General features: G+C 36.0%; 1 protein-coding gene across 10 annotated transcripts in view; it reads right to left on the reverse strand.

Annotated features, from left to right (window-relative positions):
* Positions 1-16,182, reverse strand: part of CTNNA2 (catenin alpha 2) — a 1,089,251-nt gene that overhangs the window by 14,717 nt on the left and 1,058,352 nt on the right. For 5 of the 10 annotated variants that reach the window (XM_070573722.1, XM_070573719.1, XM_070573720.1 and 2 more), the window contains one exon: positions 12,009-12,152. The exons of the other annotated variants lie outside the window; for them this stretch is intronic. In XM_070573722.1, coding sequence (XP_070429823.1) covers positions 12,009-12,152 — 144 coding nt within the window. The remainder of the gene's footprint in view (positions 1-12,008; positions 12,153-16,182) is intronic. 10 annotated transcript variants of the gene reach the window in all.

Genomic DNA, 16,182 nt, shown 5'->3' on the forward strand with positions numbered 1-16,182 from the left:
TGCCGGTGTCTTGATAAATGATCTCTACTCTTCAAAAGATGTATAAGGTAGATGCCATCATCCCTTCCTTATATATGAGGAAAAAGAAAAGTTAAGTATTTTTGTGAACTTGGATTCACAAAATTCATATCTGGTAGAACTGGGGTTCAGTCCACATGACACATGGCATGAAGTCTTTCTTGACCAGGCAAATCCACCATATGGTTTTCCTGCTCTGAACTCTCTATTCCTGGCTATTGGTGCCATTTATCTTGAGCTAGGCATGAGTTATGGTGTGTTCTAACTGTTCATAAGTATGAGTCATGAGTAGCAACGAGGTGAATATTCTTAAGCCACAAAGGAAAAAAGTCACACCAACTTCTAATCTTGCAGTCATGATTCACATGAGATATGAACTAGGCAAGCAGTGGGGACTTGATCATCTAATTACTCATTTTCTTGCCAGCAACTAAAGTCATATACACGTTCAAAGAAAACTTGATTAAATAAAACCTCTAATTCTCTTTCCTCCAGCCACCACTTGCTATTTATCCAAACATTATGAAAAAACATTTTTATTCTAAATTTCCAAAACATAGCTCTTTACTCTGCCATACAGTGGGCACCATGATATGATGTCAGGCTGACTGATATAGTTTTTAAGAACTCAGTATATATTAGTTATCATCATCTACACCATCTGACACATACTATTTCCTATATTTCTTGTTTAACTACTAGTCTACGGGAGACAAAGACCAGCAAGGTCCTTACGTTGCACAAAGCACAAGACCACCCATTAGAGAAACAGGCTCTAATTTTATCTGTGCCAGTTACTGATGGTGAAAGTGTGAGACACTCTAGTAACCTCTCTAAGCTTCTATTTCTTCAACTGTAAAATGAAGTTATTAATACCAATAAACTTTTTACCAGTTACTGAGGTCCAAGTGAGAAAGTAAACTTAGAACACTTTTTAATTTAAATAAGTATGTCACTATAAAAGATTATTACATAACTTCTGGGTACCACTGGGGAGTCCTTTTAGAATCTTCATCATAGTTTACTGGACCACCTGGGTAACTCAAGCCCAGGGAATGCTACACGGGGAAGGGTATTCCAATAAATGCACAGAGTAGTGTGAGGATGCCATAAGCCCTAGCAAGACAAGAACAAGGTACTTCCAAAAAGAGGGAAGCTTTCTTCTTCCACCTGACAGTGGGCATGACTAGGGATGCAGTGTGGGTAGGGTGGTCTAGTTAAAATCTCACTTTTCCAATTTATGGAGAATGGTCAGGAAATATGATTCCAAAATTTTAACATAGGAGTCTGTTATTGGGACCCCAAAACTGGCTGTGGAGTACAGCCCCCAAAGACATAAGGGTCAACCAAGAAATGAAGGTAAACCATTCTTGCAATATGAGCAGCCAGCTCATTTGTGGAGCTGTCCTTGGTGATTCCAGCCCAATTCTGGTTACATTTCTTGCTAGAATCAAATAATTAGTTATTTATTTGCTGCGTTGTCTTCCAAGGCTTTGTGTATGTGTGAAAGTCTTGTCTCCAGAGATAGACTTCTGGCTAATTATAAACAAGTACTTCCTGGCCTATTTTCTACAAAGGCTAGCACCACATAAGACATATTGGGATTGGGGATACATATCCCCAGTGTTTAGTCTGTTGAGTGATGGATTTTTAGTTTAGGCTGCCTCTTAAATTGACCTGTAAGACCAACCTACTGATAAAAGTTGATTAATACTTTTCTTTATTGGGATAATGTACTTTAGATATTTTCCATATTCGATACATATTGAGCATTCCAAACAATTAGATCTTTGTTTTACGCTACATCACTTAATCCTCACCAAAAAAAAAAAAAAAAAAAAAAGTGATGCATAACTTTATCCTCACTGTTCAGTAGATGAGGAAACTGAAGCTTAGAGAGCAGTAACTTGCTAGATAAGGACAATTACTAGAGATTCAACTGCATGACTTCTGTCCCCAGGTATAGTGTATTCAGCAATATACTGCAGCTCCAACTACTTTTGAATAACATAAGAAATAAGGGGCATTTAAGGTGGCTCCCCTGAGAAGCCAGGATACTTCCCATACAGGTGCCTGCCAGAGCTTGGCCTGGTTTGGAATCTTTTCCCCGGAGTGACTGTACTTTAGTGAAAATACAGCAAAAGCACCAGAGGGTTCCCTTCAATCTAAAACCGGAAATATTATTTCTTTGGTCCAACAAAAAACCTCTATGGATGGACAACACATTGTCGTTCTCTTGCAACAGAGGTTGAGCTGTACAAGAAACTTTCAAAATCACAGATTAAAGGACAAAGTATTCTCAAAAGACTGGAAATGCATAACAGTATTGCTAAAAATTATAGAAAAAATATTAGCGGTTCCTTTGAAAGAAAGCCTCAAATCTATGAAACTGGAAAACTTCTTTAAAAAAAAAGTACTTCCTGGACTTCCAAGAAAATCACAACTTTTAACAAGTGAACAAAGATAAACATTAAAGGGTTGGAGAGAGTCTGATACAGTATCTTGCCCCTACTAAAAGTCTTACTTAATACTGAGATGAAAGTTTCCTCAAGGCACAATCCCTATCTTGGAAGTCCCTGTGAATCTAGACTTTGACAAAGTTAAATCAACTCCATATTTATTATAAGATGTGAAGGCTACCTCATTATTTTTTTACCCGATACACTAAAAAATGCCAAGGCAAATTCTTCAAATACACTACAGCTACATCTTTGAAAGAAAGAGTGATCTCTGTTGTATCTGGAGTCACCACCCATTACAGCTCTCCAACCTTCTCTTAAAAAAATTAATGCTAAGCTATGAAACTTATTCAATTTCTACCTTAACTTGCTTGGTTTCAGTGGCTCACCCAGCACTAATTTAAGCATTGCAGGGTTACTCATCATGAAAATCATCTCAAAAACACTCACATAAGTAATTTGAATCTCAAGGAGACCATCAGCCTGACACACTTTTTAATATTTTTTCAGGAAAAAAATATCAACTGTCACTTTGCTTTTTTCTTATTTTTTAAAATGTACTTATTTTTTATCTCATAAGGATTATAAAAATATACAGAGAGAATAGTTCATGTAATATGTAATGATATGTGGAAAGAGTTTGTCAAAAAAAAAAAAGTGCTATAAAGACAATTGAGTTGTTTTAAGCCGAATACCCTTGTTTGTAAAAAGCAAGAAATTGAAGCCATTTTAACTTGTTTAAAACTTTCTTTGAAACAACAATCTCACTAAAGCCCTTAATTGCCTTTGAGAGTAGAAATGCCTGCATCTCTATGACAGGAACATTTGGGGTAACCAAAAAGGGAGGTGATGGAGACTTGTAAAAGTTGTGTGAAGGTTATGGCCAGAGGCTACTGTAACGGGTTCTCAGGAGTCTTGCTTCTAGGAAAGTACACGCGCACACCTTGATGCCTGGCTGGGAATAGACATTTGGCAGATGAATCTGGAAACATTGTATCTGCCATCTTCTACCCTTCCAAAGGGAAGAAATAAAAGGCTACATTTCAAATAGTATCTATGTTCTCGGTGAAAGGTCAAGAGTTAAACCAGACCTATGGTTCTCGTCCAAAAGCAATTTTGTCTCCCCACCACAGGATACATTTAGCAATGTCTGGAGACATTTGATTGTCACTACTGGAGAAAAGAGTTTGCTACAAGTATCTAGTGTGGAGACATCAGAGATGCTGCTAAACATTCTACAATGAAGAATCATAACAAGCCTCCCACACCTAAAAATTAACAGTCTAGGCTAGACTGAAATAGCCTAATGGAACAAGCCAAGAAATTTCCTAGGAAAGGGTTGAAACTGACTGAAAGTCATGGGAAGCTGTCACCATAGCCCATAGGGCTCTCCTCCCTCTACTTCCTAAATCAGTATTTGTCAAAGTGTTATCTGCATTAGGAATATTTACAAATAGAATGCAGATTCCTGATCTCAGATGTGAGTTTCGGAACTGTGGAGGCAGAGCCCAGGAATCTCCATTTTTATTTGCTACCCATATGATTCTTCTACAGACTAAAATGTGAGATTCAGCACTTCACTTCTCTGTTGAAATCTTTCCTTTCTGGATTTTCAACCATCTCCTCTCTGTAAGTGATTCCTCTAGGACTCCTAATGACAAAAGAATGCAATCTCTATGAGGGCAGAAACCTTGGCTGGTTGTTTACTACTGTTCTCCCAATGGCTGATCGGGGTAGACATGATAAAAGAGGACAAGATGGCACTTAAATCATCAAAAAGACTATCACCTTTTGGGAGAAACAAGATAATGAAAAATAAAACTAGCTACCCACTTATTTAGTAAGTCTATCTTCTGGGCACTGTCTTAAATTTGTGGCACACATTAACACATTTAATCTTAATAACACAGTTTAGTAGATACTAATACCATTCTCACTTTACAGTTAAGAAAAATGGGGCTCAGCATGGTTAAGCAACTTGCCCAAGGTCACATAGCAACTATTGGAAGTCAATTCAATTTGTGTTCCTCTTAATGGAGGGTATACACGGCCCAGAACTGCCACTCCATGCCTAACTCTCTCCAGTTTTTTCAGATTCCTCATATGATGTAAGCAGAAATTGTTAGGGTAGGGGGACAGATGTTCTTGGGAAATCTTCTTAAAGGGTGCTAACATAGCATCCTTTTGGAGGGGTGGAAGCACACCATTTTGCCCTCTGACCCCTTCTTGTATGGAAAATGGGAAGATGAAGCACTAGTAGTCATCTTGGACCAAAAGATGAACTTGAGAGTAGAAGCCCCATACTAAGTAAAGCAGACCATAAAGTGAGCAGGAGTCTGGGTCCTTGATGACTCTGGGTTCACTAGACGGGCCCTGAACTACAGATATACTTATTCTATGTGAGAGAGAAATGACTCTATTTGGATGTTTTATCATATGTAGTTGAATCTAAATCTAATTAAAATGTGAAAAGCTTTATACAAATTGTTGATACTATTATTGGGCATTAATAATTTAGGATACTTAATTACAAAGCAATATTTCATATTTTAAAATAGTTAACATTTTAATATATCATACCTTCATGTGTGAGGGCAAATGAAACCAACCAGGTTACTATGGACCTTACTTTCAAATTTCTTTTTAACATTAATTACTAATTTGATTAATTCACCCCTTTATGAAGAAACTCTATATATTTCCAAATCATAATCTTAAAAAAAAAGTCTCCTTAAGGTACTAGAAAAGTTAACAAAGTAAATTACAATGGAATTAGATTACTTAGAAAAAAATTTAATTATTTGATTTTTGGTCCCAAATCGTAGGTAAACAATGCACTTCCAAATCTAGTACTTAAAATAAAGTCAGGTGCTCTCATGTAGGAAGAGTGAATGAATGATAGACTTTAGAATCATTTACTGGGATCTTTCAGTGTGATGAGTTTCTACAATGGAATAAAGGATGGCAAAGATGCTAACACAGTAAGCACATGTGCTCACTGTGCAAGGAACCAGGGTAAAAATGAAGGATATTCAGACACATTCTTTAACCTTATGGACCTCACAGACTAGGTGGGAGACATATAATTAAATAAATTCTTACACTGTAACGTCATACCAGGAGTAACAGAGAAAACACGCCATGCCATGGGAGAACATCAAGGGAGGTTTCCTGGAAGAATTACGGTATATCAACCACTAACTTTGTGACCTCCAGAAAGTTACTTAAATTCTCTGAACCTCATTTTCCTAATGCTTTTAACGGAGGTGAGAGTGTCTTCTCCACAGGATGATTATGAAAACAAAATGCATAGTACATTTAAAATGCTTAGCACATACTGAGCCCTCAATATAGCTTAGCTAGCATAATAATGTCATTTACTTCACGCGGTTGTCCTATCGGCCCTCTAAGTAGAATTACTGTTCCAGTTTATAAATCAAAAGTGAAAGCTCAGAGATTAAGAATGTTACCCAATATCACCCAAATTGTAAAAGACAGAGGTGGTTTCCAAATTCACATCTAACAGCAATCCCTTGCTTATAATTTTAACATCCACTTTAAAAAAACAGGGTATTCTCTAACTTATTTTTCAGATCTCTGACATCAAAATCATGTGTCTGTTACTGTTCTCTTCTTGGCTTTTATTCAGGTAAAATTCTGGGTCTGAGGTAAATAATTTTACCTGGTATGTCTTCTAAGAACCATCTAAGGTTATGTTTGCCTAGGTTGGTGTAATAAAGGCAATGACAGAGCTACATATCATTGGTAAAAAATATCTGTAAGAATTCCAAAGAAAACAATAACAACAAAAAACTTCAGGTCAACATGCCAAAACTAAGTTGCTTAATTAATGGTGGACACTGGCATCCTACCAGTCAACTACTTCTAGACTGTGACAGTATCACCATCTCTGGTAAAACAGGTATCGCAGTTATCTGCATAAACAGAGATGAATGTGGAGAAAAAGCAAGGTTCCCTATTATTTCTTGACTTCTAAGTAAAGAAATTCTCAAATTAAAAAAATATGAAAGATTCTGGCAATCTGGAACATGAGAACTGTGTGCAAAGCAATGAAAGGGCTAAATCCAGAACTGACACTATTTGCTGTGATTTGAGGGCCGTGTCTTCCAGCCCGGGGTTCATTCTCATGTCTTAGTCAAATGTAAACTACCTGTCTAGTGCCTCCCTCTTCTTATATCTTTGAACACTTGTATAACTTTCTACACAGACTGATGGGTACAGGGTAACAACTGTTGTCCATGAAGAAAAAATAGAGAAAAACATTAGCTCTTCTATATGATTGTTGACTCAAATATATAGTTGTGTAATTAATATTTTTTCATCATAGACCATACAGATTAAGCCCTACATTGGCTTGAGAGCTTGATTTTTCAGTCATGATGGAAATGCTAATATATACATTTCTTTTTCAATGAAATTCACCTAACTAAAATTAATAAGTAGCCAAATAGCTCTACTAAAGAATACCATCCAGAAACAAATATTGCTCTGGACTGTTGCCTTTATTCCTTATCTTCACACAACTTGGGAGCTGTAGAAAAATTTAGCTCTGAACTTCATTAACCCCTTATGACATGACACTAAAAGACGCAAGAGTGTCCCTTAAATGTTTCTAGTCTCATGCTTTTCCTTCAAGGAAATTTAACAGCATGACTTAGTAATTCTTTATACTCAAGATTCTTAGAAATTCTTTTTTATTCTAATCCAAAATTTAAACCAATTTGCTCGAGAACATTCTTATATTACCTCTAAATCCTAGTTTTCCCAAATCTTTTATTCTTAATATTTTAATTTTTTTTCTGAAACTTCTTCCAACAACATAGAAACACAATGAGTCACTTTTGTGCCTTATAGAGATTCTGAAACTTTGGTTGAAAAATGAATCACCTAGTACGGGTTGGGGGTGGGGTAAAGAAGTTAATTACTGATTCCAAGAAACTACTCTCAGCTTCTGATTCAAGAGGTCTGCAGCATAGCCCAGGGTTCTGCATTTTAACAGTCTCCTCCCACCCCTTGTTGGGTTTGGCATCTCTGACCATTTTGAGAAACACTCATTAAAATCAGAATGGGTCAAAAAAATTTCTTTGCTATCCAGTCCCCACCTACCTTTCTAACTTCACCTTTTACTTTTCTCCATTTTTCCACCCATCTCTGACATTTTCAGGTCCAGTCAGCACAGAATAGCACACTTATACCTCAATACTATGGGCATTCTGTTTCTCTCCTGGGCTAATCCTTTCTCTCTTCCTCAACTTGGAAAACTCCTATCCATTTATCTATGAAGGCTCAAAAATATATTACCCACTTTATGAAGCTTCCTCTTCCCCTTCTCTACAGGAATGTCCATATCACTTTGTATATATTTCTGTTAGAGTGATTATTATAATGTATCACAGTTACTGATTATGTGTCTGTTGTCCATGCTAATTCCATGTCCATCCATAGAACAGTGAATATCACATGTTATTTACTCCATAAATGTTTGTTCAATTATAAATCTAACTGATCTCCTATTTCTGAAATTACCTCTGGGGACGTTTATGGGGAGAAGGGGATCAGTTGCCATCCTTGTTATTGTTCTCTTGGGACAAATATAATTCTAATATCACTAATTTCCTTTAATAATCTATATTCTTCCACAAAATTTCACATAAGTCCTACTTGAACTTTTTTGGGGAAATTAGTTCTAAGAGAACATTTCTTGCTTTGTAAAACTGACTTTGATCTTTCTAAGAGAACATTTCTTGCTTTGTAAAACTGACTTTGATCTTACTACTTCATCATTCTCATATAGATACGATTAGCTTTTAAAAGTGATTTCCTGAGATAATATATCCTAGAAATTAATTTTCATGTCATGATAGGAAATTAAGAAACATTTCACTGGATGATGTAAACCAAGTCTTAGAGTCTAGGATAAGTGATAAGGCAGATCTACTCATGGAATTCCGATCTGTTAGAAAGGCCAGCATAATAACTTGGAAGGAACTTGGATGGCAAGAAATACAGAAAACAGTGCCTTCTAAGTGATGCAAAGCATACAGTGCAAATCATCTATGAATCTAAAGAAACAGAGAGTCTTTCAAATGGAAGTGTGCTTCTTTGCCCATGTGGGTAAATCAGGCTGCAATCAATAACCTCTTTCCAAGTGTATCAGGGAAAGAGACTAGCATACTCATGTGCAGTTTTACTTAGTGTTTGAGCCTTCTCAACATTGACTGTTTGAAAGCAGAGTCTGACATGATTCCTGCTCTGTGCACAGAGAAACTTCTGTTTGCTTTTCGGAAAATCATCCTGGTTACATAGATTCTCATTAGCCTATGGGCATTTCCATGACCATCCAACATTTCTAAATCTATCGATGATAATCCCTTTGATAATCCAACATGATAATCCCTTTCCACCTTCATCAGAAAACCAGACTGTCTCAGAGCTAGAATCTCCTTCTGTTCATAATTCTTTTCTTGTATTTATTTCTCTTCCACAGTTGTGGCTGTGAGTGATCATTTGACCTTCGTCATAACTGAGAAAATGGCTGCCTGATTATGTCTTAAGAAATAATCATTGCAATTCACTTACTTGCAGCCTCCCCAACTCTTCTAAACAGGTATATCATACATTGTAGAGTCAGCATATGATTAAGGATTAAGGGACTCAGGAAAAGTATGGGGCTGAACTATAAGCAAAGACTTTTGATTTTGATACATGGCATATCTAAACACAAGATATCCTCTGCAACATTTACGAATCTGTGGTCTTGCTGACCTGAAATGCTTCCCTCCCTTCCTTATGTTCACAGTTAGCTGAAGGCCTCAACTTCTCACAAAGCCTTCCCAGTGCAATCCAGCCTACCCCAGAACATGGGATATTTTTAGTTCTTTGACACTGTCTTCACATCTAAGTTGACACTTGGCATGTGTCTAGACTCCTAAAAAGCTTGCACATTTCTCAAGAGCAGTAGCCACACCTTGTCTGTCTTTTATCCCCCATAGCACATAGCTCAATACCTACCAATTCCCTACTCATCAACTATTCCCAACAGCATGAGAGAATTCCTGCAATACTGCATAGGTAATTTTGAATTTTAGAGTCTTAAGGAAACTTAGCTCTATCTATTACCTATTAGGTAGGGATATATATATATATATATATATATATATATATATATATATATATATATTATCTCACATAGAATAAAATAAAATATGGAGCTAAAAAACAAATCAGTCTTCCAAATCAACACATAGTTCACTAACTATCTCACAGGCTTGATATTATCCATTTAAAAGAATATGACTCACATCATTAAACAAATAACATTACATCAGATGTAGGGTACATTTTAAAACCTACTTTGGACTGAAACTTTCTATTTGAATAATTGTATGTCTCATACACAAACTATATCTCATTAACATATTCAATCATTTTCCCATAAACCATTTCTTCAAAAATATATTACAAAACTGTAGAATTTCAGAGCAAAGATACCTTAGGATATAACCTTTAGGTCATCTATCATCATTTTATAGATGAGAAAACTGAGGCTCTAGAGATCTAAGTAATTTACTTTGAGTGACCTAATTAATCAGTGACAGAAATAGGACTAGTACACCAGTGTTCAGACCTCAACTTAATGCAACTTTTGTTAGAATTCAGTTTCATTTAGAGCACAATATATGTATGCATTTTACAATTATAAGTTTAATAAATACAAAATGGGTAAAGAAATACTGCACACCACTATAAATGAAACATGCACATGAGGATAAACAAGTGCATGCACAATGCATTCCATGATAGACTCTCTCAATTTGTACAAGTGCACAACACAACCGTTCTTAACTCACAAAGTTTAAAGATGATTGTATTCCAAGGCTTTATAAGATATGAGCATTTCTTACCTGGCAGCTGTATGAGGGGTTGATAAAAGACATTACAAACTTGAGCTATGATTAGACATCAGATTTTTCTGGCACTGAAGGTTTGCTTCTACCTGGGTTTCAGGGATCTGGCACTTCTAATGGAAGGTAAGCCAGAGACTTGAGAAGGATCATCCAACATGTAAGACTTTGGCATTGCTACCCACATCGCAATATTAAGTTTACTTCAGGTGATTATCACCTAAATCTTCCTATTGGCCAATTATGGCTCTAGTTTTCCTTATTGTGTCTGAAATCTCTACCATTACAGTCACTTCTTTAAGTTAGAAAGCTGAAGTGAGAAAATAACTTCAGAAGTCACCCCAGGTAACAAAAAGGGCAGTATCAGCTTTAGTGCTTTTGAGCTGTAGAAGTGCATAACTTGGGGGTCGGGGCTGGGAGGCAGAGGGGGTGGACACATAACAGAAAAGCTGTCGATGAGAAAGGACTCCTCCTTTTAAACTGCCCCCAATTCTCTATTACCAATATCCATATATTGCCAGTGAACTAGGCATACATACTTTGAAAGAATGAATGATACCCTCCTAACATTTTTCATATTACCCATGATCCACAACAGGATGCTTTTATCCCACTCATAAAAAATAACAGGGCCTCACATTCTTTTGTTTTTTATTTTTAATTTTTTTTAGAGCCTCACATTCTGATGGTCAAACCTTTTAAAAAACACCCACCTGGATGCTTCGACATCCCTTAAAGATTTAAGCACCTGCATGAACTTCTTTTGCCCTTTTATATAAAAGCTAACATCTTGACAGTTTTAATAGGTAGCCAGAAGAGAACAAGGAAAGTGGAGAAAAATGCTCACTCTGGTTGATCCTTTCTAAATACTAAGGCATATAAAAGAAGTAATCTGCAATAATAGAAACCCAAATGACACAAAGAACACCAGCTTTTCACAGCTCTTAACTACCAAGAAATTCTACAAAACAGCATCAGTGTTATGACATGCAACAAAAACAAGGCAGCAAATGTGTTTGTGACACCTTGACATGGCTGCACCCTTAATCTTGCAAGAGCGGTGACTCTTTTTTGTTAATATTTTAGTCTTTGCCTTAGAAAGTTTTCATTTGTTTACATCAAAACCAAGTTTGCTGATATTTCTTATGTATCAGTTTCTTCACAGTTTTACCCCAGTTTTAGAAGAGCAGACTGATTCTCTGGGAAAACATCAATAAAAGATATTCTGTGATCCTGAAATCTTTCAAAGGAAGAAGAATACATTCTAACTAGCCTTCCTTAGAGAAGCTCACCAAAGGACTACAGAATGGATTCATTCCACATATGCAGTGACTTTCAGTCCCAATGGGAAGAAAGACAGAAATAAAGGAATGAAAACACCATTTTCAATTCTCAAGTTTAGATCATGCTTGAAGAGTATATCTGTGCTGTGGAATTCTTGACTCATATAAAGAATAAATAAGTAGATCCTATGCCCAAAGTTGGTTAACAGTAAGTAAAGAGACCTTGAGTGGTCACATCTTTACTTCCTTGAAACCCCATCCCCCTGCTTTCAAAGTTAATCTTTACAGTAAGTCAGATTAGATTAGAAAGCAAAGTTACTCACCATGGAAGAATCACTGCTTCCACTCCCGATTGGAGCTCCCTCAGCACAGGTTGGGAGGTGGGTAGAAAGTTGACTAGCCCTGCCCCCATCTATGACATCACAATCTACCTCATAAAAGGTAGTGAAAGTGCTCTGAACTCCTGTCTGATTTCCGAGAGATACAGAAAAGAGAGAGTGAGAGAGAGTGCAAGAGAAAAAAAAAAAAAAAAAAAAACGTACCCTATTGGGAAGGGATTAGGGAGGTGGAAGAGGGGTTGGGTAATTGGGAGAAAGAGGCATATGAAGGAATTAGGTGCTGAAAGAGATATGGGTGGGCCTCCATGATATTAAGCAGGCCAGCCATTTGGATTCCTCATTGGCTGTCTTGAACAGATAAATGGACCATCTGGGAGAAGGAGGATGAAGAAGCACCCTGCCTTGTTAGGCATCATAGGGGACAATTGTAGTGGGGTTCAAAGGGGATGAATCCCCTAGTTAAAGCATTGAAGATCACCAAGAGAGAAAGCAAGGGCTGCAGCTCTTAAAGCTTGGAACAGTATGTGGGGAATCTCAGATTTCTTTCCTGGAAGTTCCACTGCCCTGCTGTGTGACCTTCATCAAGCCCTTGGCCCCTGCACATCCAGCCAGTACATGGTACTAAAGGGATACTTACCTGTTTCATTGGGATCACTGAAGAACTAATGCATTCATTGTTGCCAGAACTACAACTCTTTTTGCTTTTCTTTTTTGCACCCAAGGGTGGCTTGTGTGACAGGCATGATTTAAAAGATAAGCCAATAACCAATGCCTATTTCTACCTTTAGAATTTCCACCTCTTAAATTGACATAAAATAATACTGACAATCTTGACTAAGTTTTTCTGTGCGTACTGAATAACATACATCTGAAAGGGTAGTCAGAGCCCCTCTTCAAAACCGGAGAAAAATTATATGGCAAGATTTCTACAATCATAAGGTCCCCTGCACTGCTGCTCTCAGAGGTCAACTTTAAGTGACCCAGTGATTCTAGGTGACCAAATATTTTTGTCACATGCATTTCTGCTATAGTCATATAGTTTTGTTTAACTTCTAAGTCCATTTCTTTGCGGGGGGGGGGGGGAGGGGGAGAGGAATCAGGCAAAATGGGAGATTAATAAGAGCATTCAGGTCTTTTTTTTCAAATGGAGATTTAGAAGTTTAAAAACATGAGCTATTTAAAGTTGTTGAGAGGTTATAATGACAAAAGGAAGGGGTGACACTGAAGAGCAGGCAGGTCCTGAAACCATCCTTATGGAAGCCAGATCTTTAGTTGCCCAGGGGAATATATGACAAGGGAAACCATTTCTTTTCACAGAAAATATTTTAGTGACAGTAAAGATTCACAATAATGGCTTGCAATTCACAGCATCATAAATGGGTGAAGCCCAAAGCCTGTTTCTGTATGGAAATAAACAAAATTCCTAATTTGGAATTTTTTTCTTATGTTTTAAGCCAATATAGTTCTATTTCTAGTCCTGTCATTCTTAGCTCACTAAGTACGTAAATGTATTAAATAATCACAATTTAAAAGTAAGCAAAATTGGCAGATTAGGGAGCATTTTGAAGCACAGAGCTACTAAATTCATACTGATTATGGATTTGGCAACATTATTCCCATCTTTTACTTCAAAATAAATGTTAAAGACATTTAAAGAATGTCTTTAGAGAATTAAAGACAATAGAAAAAAAATCTGGCATATAAGAAGAAAGAATGGAATTTTTTCTATATTTTTCTCTACTTATTAGAGGAAGCGATGATACTCTGCATATGTTTTCCTTGCTTTATTATTCTATTTCTATTTTCAGTAATTCTAAATCTATATTTAACAGCTTTTATTGTGTGAAATTTCACAATTAATGGCTCTAAGAAGTCTTATTTTCTTCCAGTTTTTAAATATTGGATCATTGACTAGTTGGCTTATCCTTGTTTTCTTATGCTTTATAAAAATCCCATTTGGTTTTAGAAATTAGTCATCTCTTGATTTTCTTATGTAGGGAATGTGATATTCATTTACCATCATGTCTCAGTTTCAAAAATGATTATTATGTATTAGAAACTTATTTGTGTCATCTCACCTTTCATACAAAATTTAAAGGTCATTATTTTAAGATTAATGATGCAATTGTCCATTCTTCCAATAAACACCTTAAGAGTTTTACTACCCAACAAAGAAGGTACACTTCTGCTAACATTAAGATAGTGGAATAAAAATAGAATTATACACTTTTTAAATATTAAAATAAAACAAACTGGATTTAGATGATAATCTGTTGATATTTTTCATTAGTTATCTATTGTTTATTTGAAAATGGAGCATGACTTCAGGAACCCAATGCAAAACTAGGTTGCATCAAAAGGATGCAAAGTGGTGAACTGTGCTGACTTTTTAGGTGAATTTAGTATGATTGATTGTGATAATGTCTATCCTTATGATATTGGTTAAAATAACAAAACTTTCTTTGACATAGAGTACAATGCCAGGATCAGATAATTTCCAACACTTCTTCGGATCTAGTCTCTTGACATTGTTTATGAAAACTAAGTCTTACTACAATTATGGATTTGATGCCTACTTCCCATGGCATCACACAAATGTACAAGTTAGCCCTTCAAGAGAAGATGTGAAGTGATTGCAAGATTGCAGTCAAGAGACACCATTATTAAAATCATGGTTATAATTTCACTCTGACCAGATAGATGTAGGATTTGTTTCAAACTTTTGTTTCTTGAAAAAGAAGTTTTTATTTAACTTCCTAGTGCAGAGGATTGAGAAAAGTCAGGTAGAATAATTTGCACACTCCAAAAGAATAATCCACAGATGTATTTACAAAGTAATTCATCGTGGAAGACAAGATCAGGCAGTTGGCATGCAATTTGACCAAAATGTTACTACTGAAGAGAAATACTTCAGTAACAGAGAATCTGGTTAATTTTGATGGCAACAGATCTGAATCAAGAGTTTCAAGATAAAGAGATCATGTTTTGAGTTTGTTTTATGATGGGGCATTACACACAGAACATTGGGCTTAAAAAAGTACATGGTTCTTAGAAGATGATGCTAACCGGAACTTCTCCAGAATATTCTCTCTTGGTTACAGAATAGATTTGCAAAAGAAAATGGATGAAAGAGGTCAAGAGAGAGGTTGTGCAGATTTAACAGAACATCTAGCTGGAGTTCCAGTCAAGTTCATCATCAGCAAGGCATCTGTACAGATGAAGGTATTCAGAGAAAAGCAATAAAATAAGATACAGTATTGATGATGAAAGAAAAGATTAGAGTCTAAATTAAGAAAGCTTTCCTTGCAGAAAATAAGATTAGAATGAAATATTTGAAATATATTTATTGCCCAGAAGGAAAATGACTATTCAAGGTGAGTAAGACAATGTGTTCTGAAGCAGTAAAAGAAATCTGAACTAAGAACACTCCACATTGTCCATGCAGAAGTCTTTCCTATTTGTAAGATACATAGGCCATAACATGACACATATTTTTCTTCTAAGGGCTGTGATCAAAGCCATATTTCATGAATCACTTAAATTAAGCTAGAGAAAGCATTTGACAAAATAATCTATAGGAACAGAATGTTGACAATGGCAAGTGAAATACACTTTTATTTCTAGAATATAGTAAACCAAGAAAAACAGTGAATACATAGAGGTAGCCATCAACAGACACCCTGCTATTCTAGATGAGAATGCTAAACAGTTAAATGACAAACTAAATGGAAAAAAAAATAGATTACACAATCTCATAAAAGCACAATGGACAGGAAAATTTATCCTTTTCATGGAAATTACTTGCTATTAGAGATAAGGACTTTGAATTCCCTCGCCCAACCAATATTTAGCACTGTGTCTTTTACGTAGTTGGAACAGAACAGAAATGTTGAATTCAATGAATCAGAAAATATCCTTATGTGAACAAGAAATAAATACAACTCGTTGAAGCTGTGATGGTTAGCTTGTCATTAGAAATTAGGAACAACATCTGGAAACACTGATCATTTTCTAGAATAACATGGTTGTCAAAATGTTATCAAATACAGTACTGAACAAAACAAACTCTGTTTCACTTTTACTAGGGGGTCTCTTTATTTCCTTTATTTTGAGTTATCTGAGGTAATGGGAAATTGTGAAAATCCATTAATGAAATTCC

Source organism: Equus przewalskii, chromosome 14, assembly GCF_037783145.1.
Source record: "Equus przewalskii isolate Varuska chromosome 14, EquPr2, whole genome shotgun sequence".
Taxonomy (NCBI): Eukaryota; Metazoa; Chordata; class Mammalia; order Perissodactyla; family Equidae; genus Equus; species Equus przewalskii.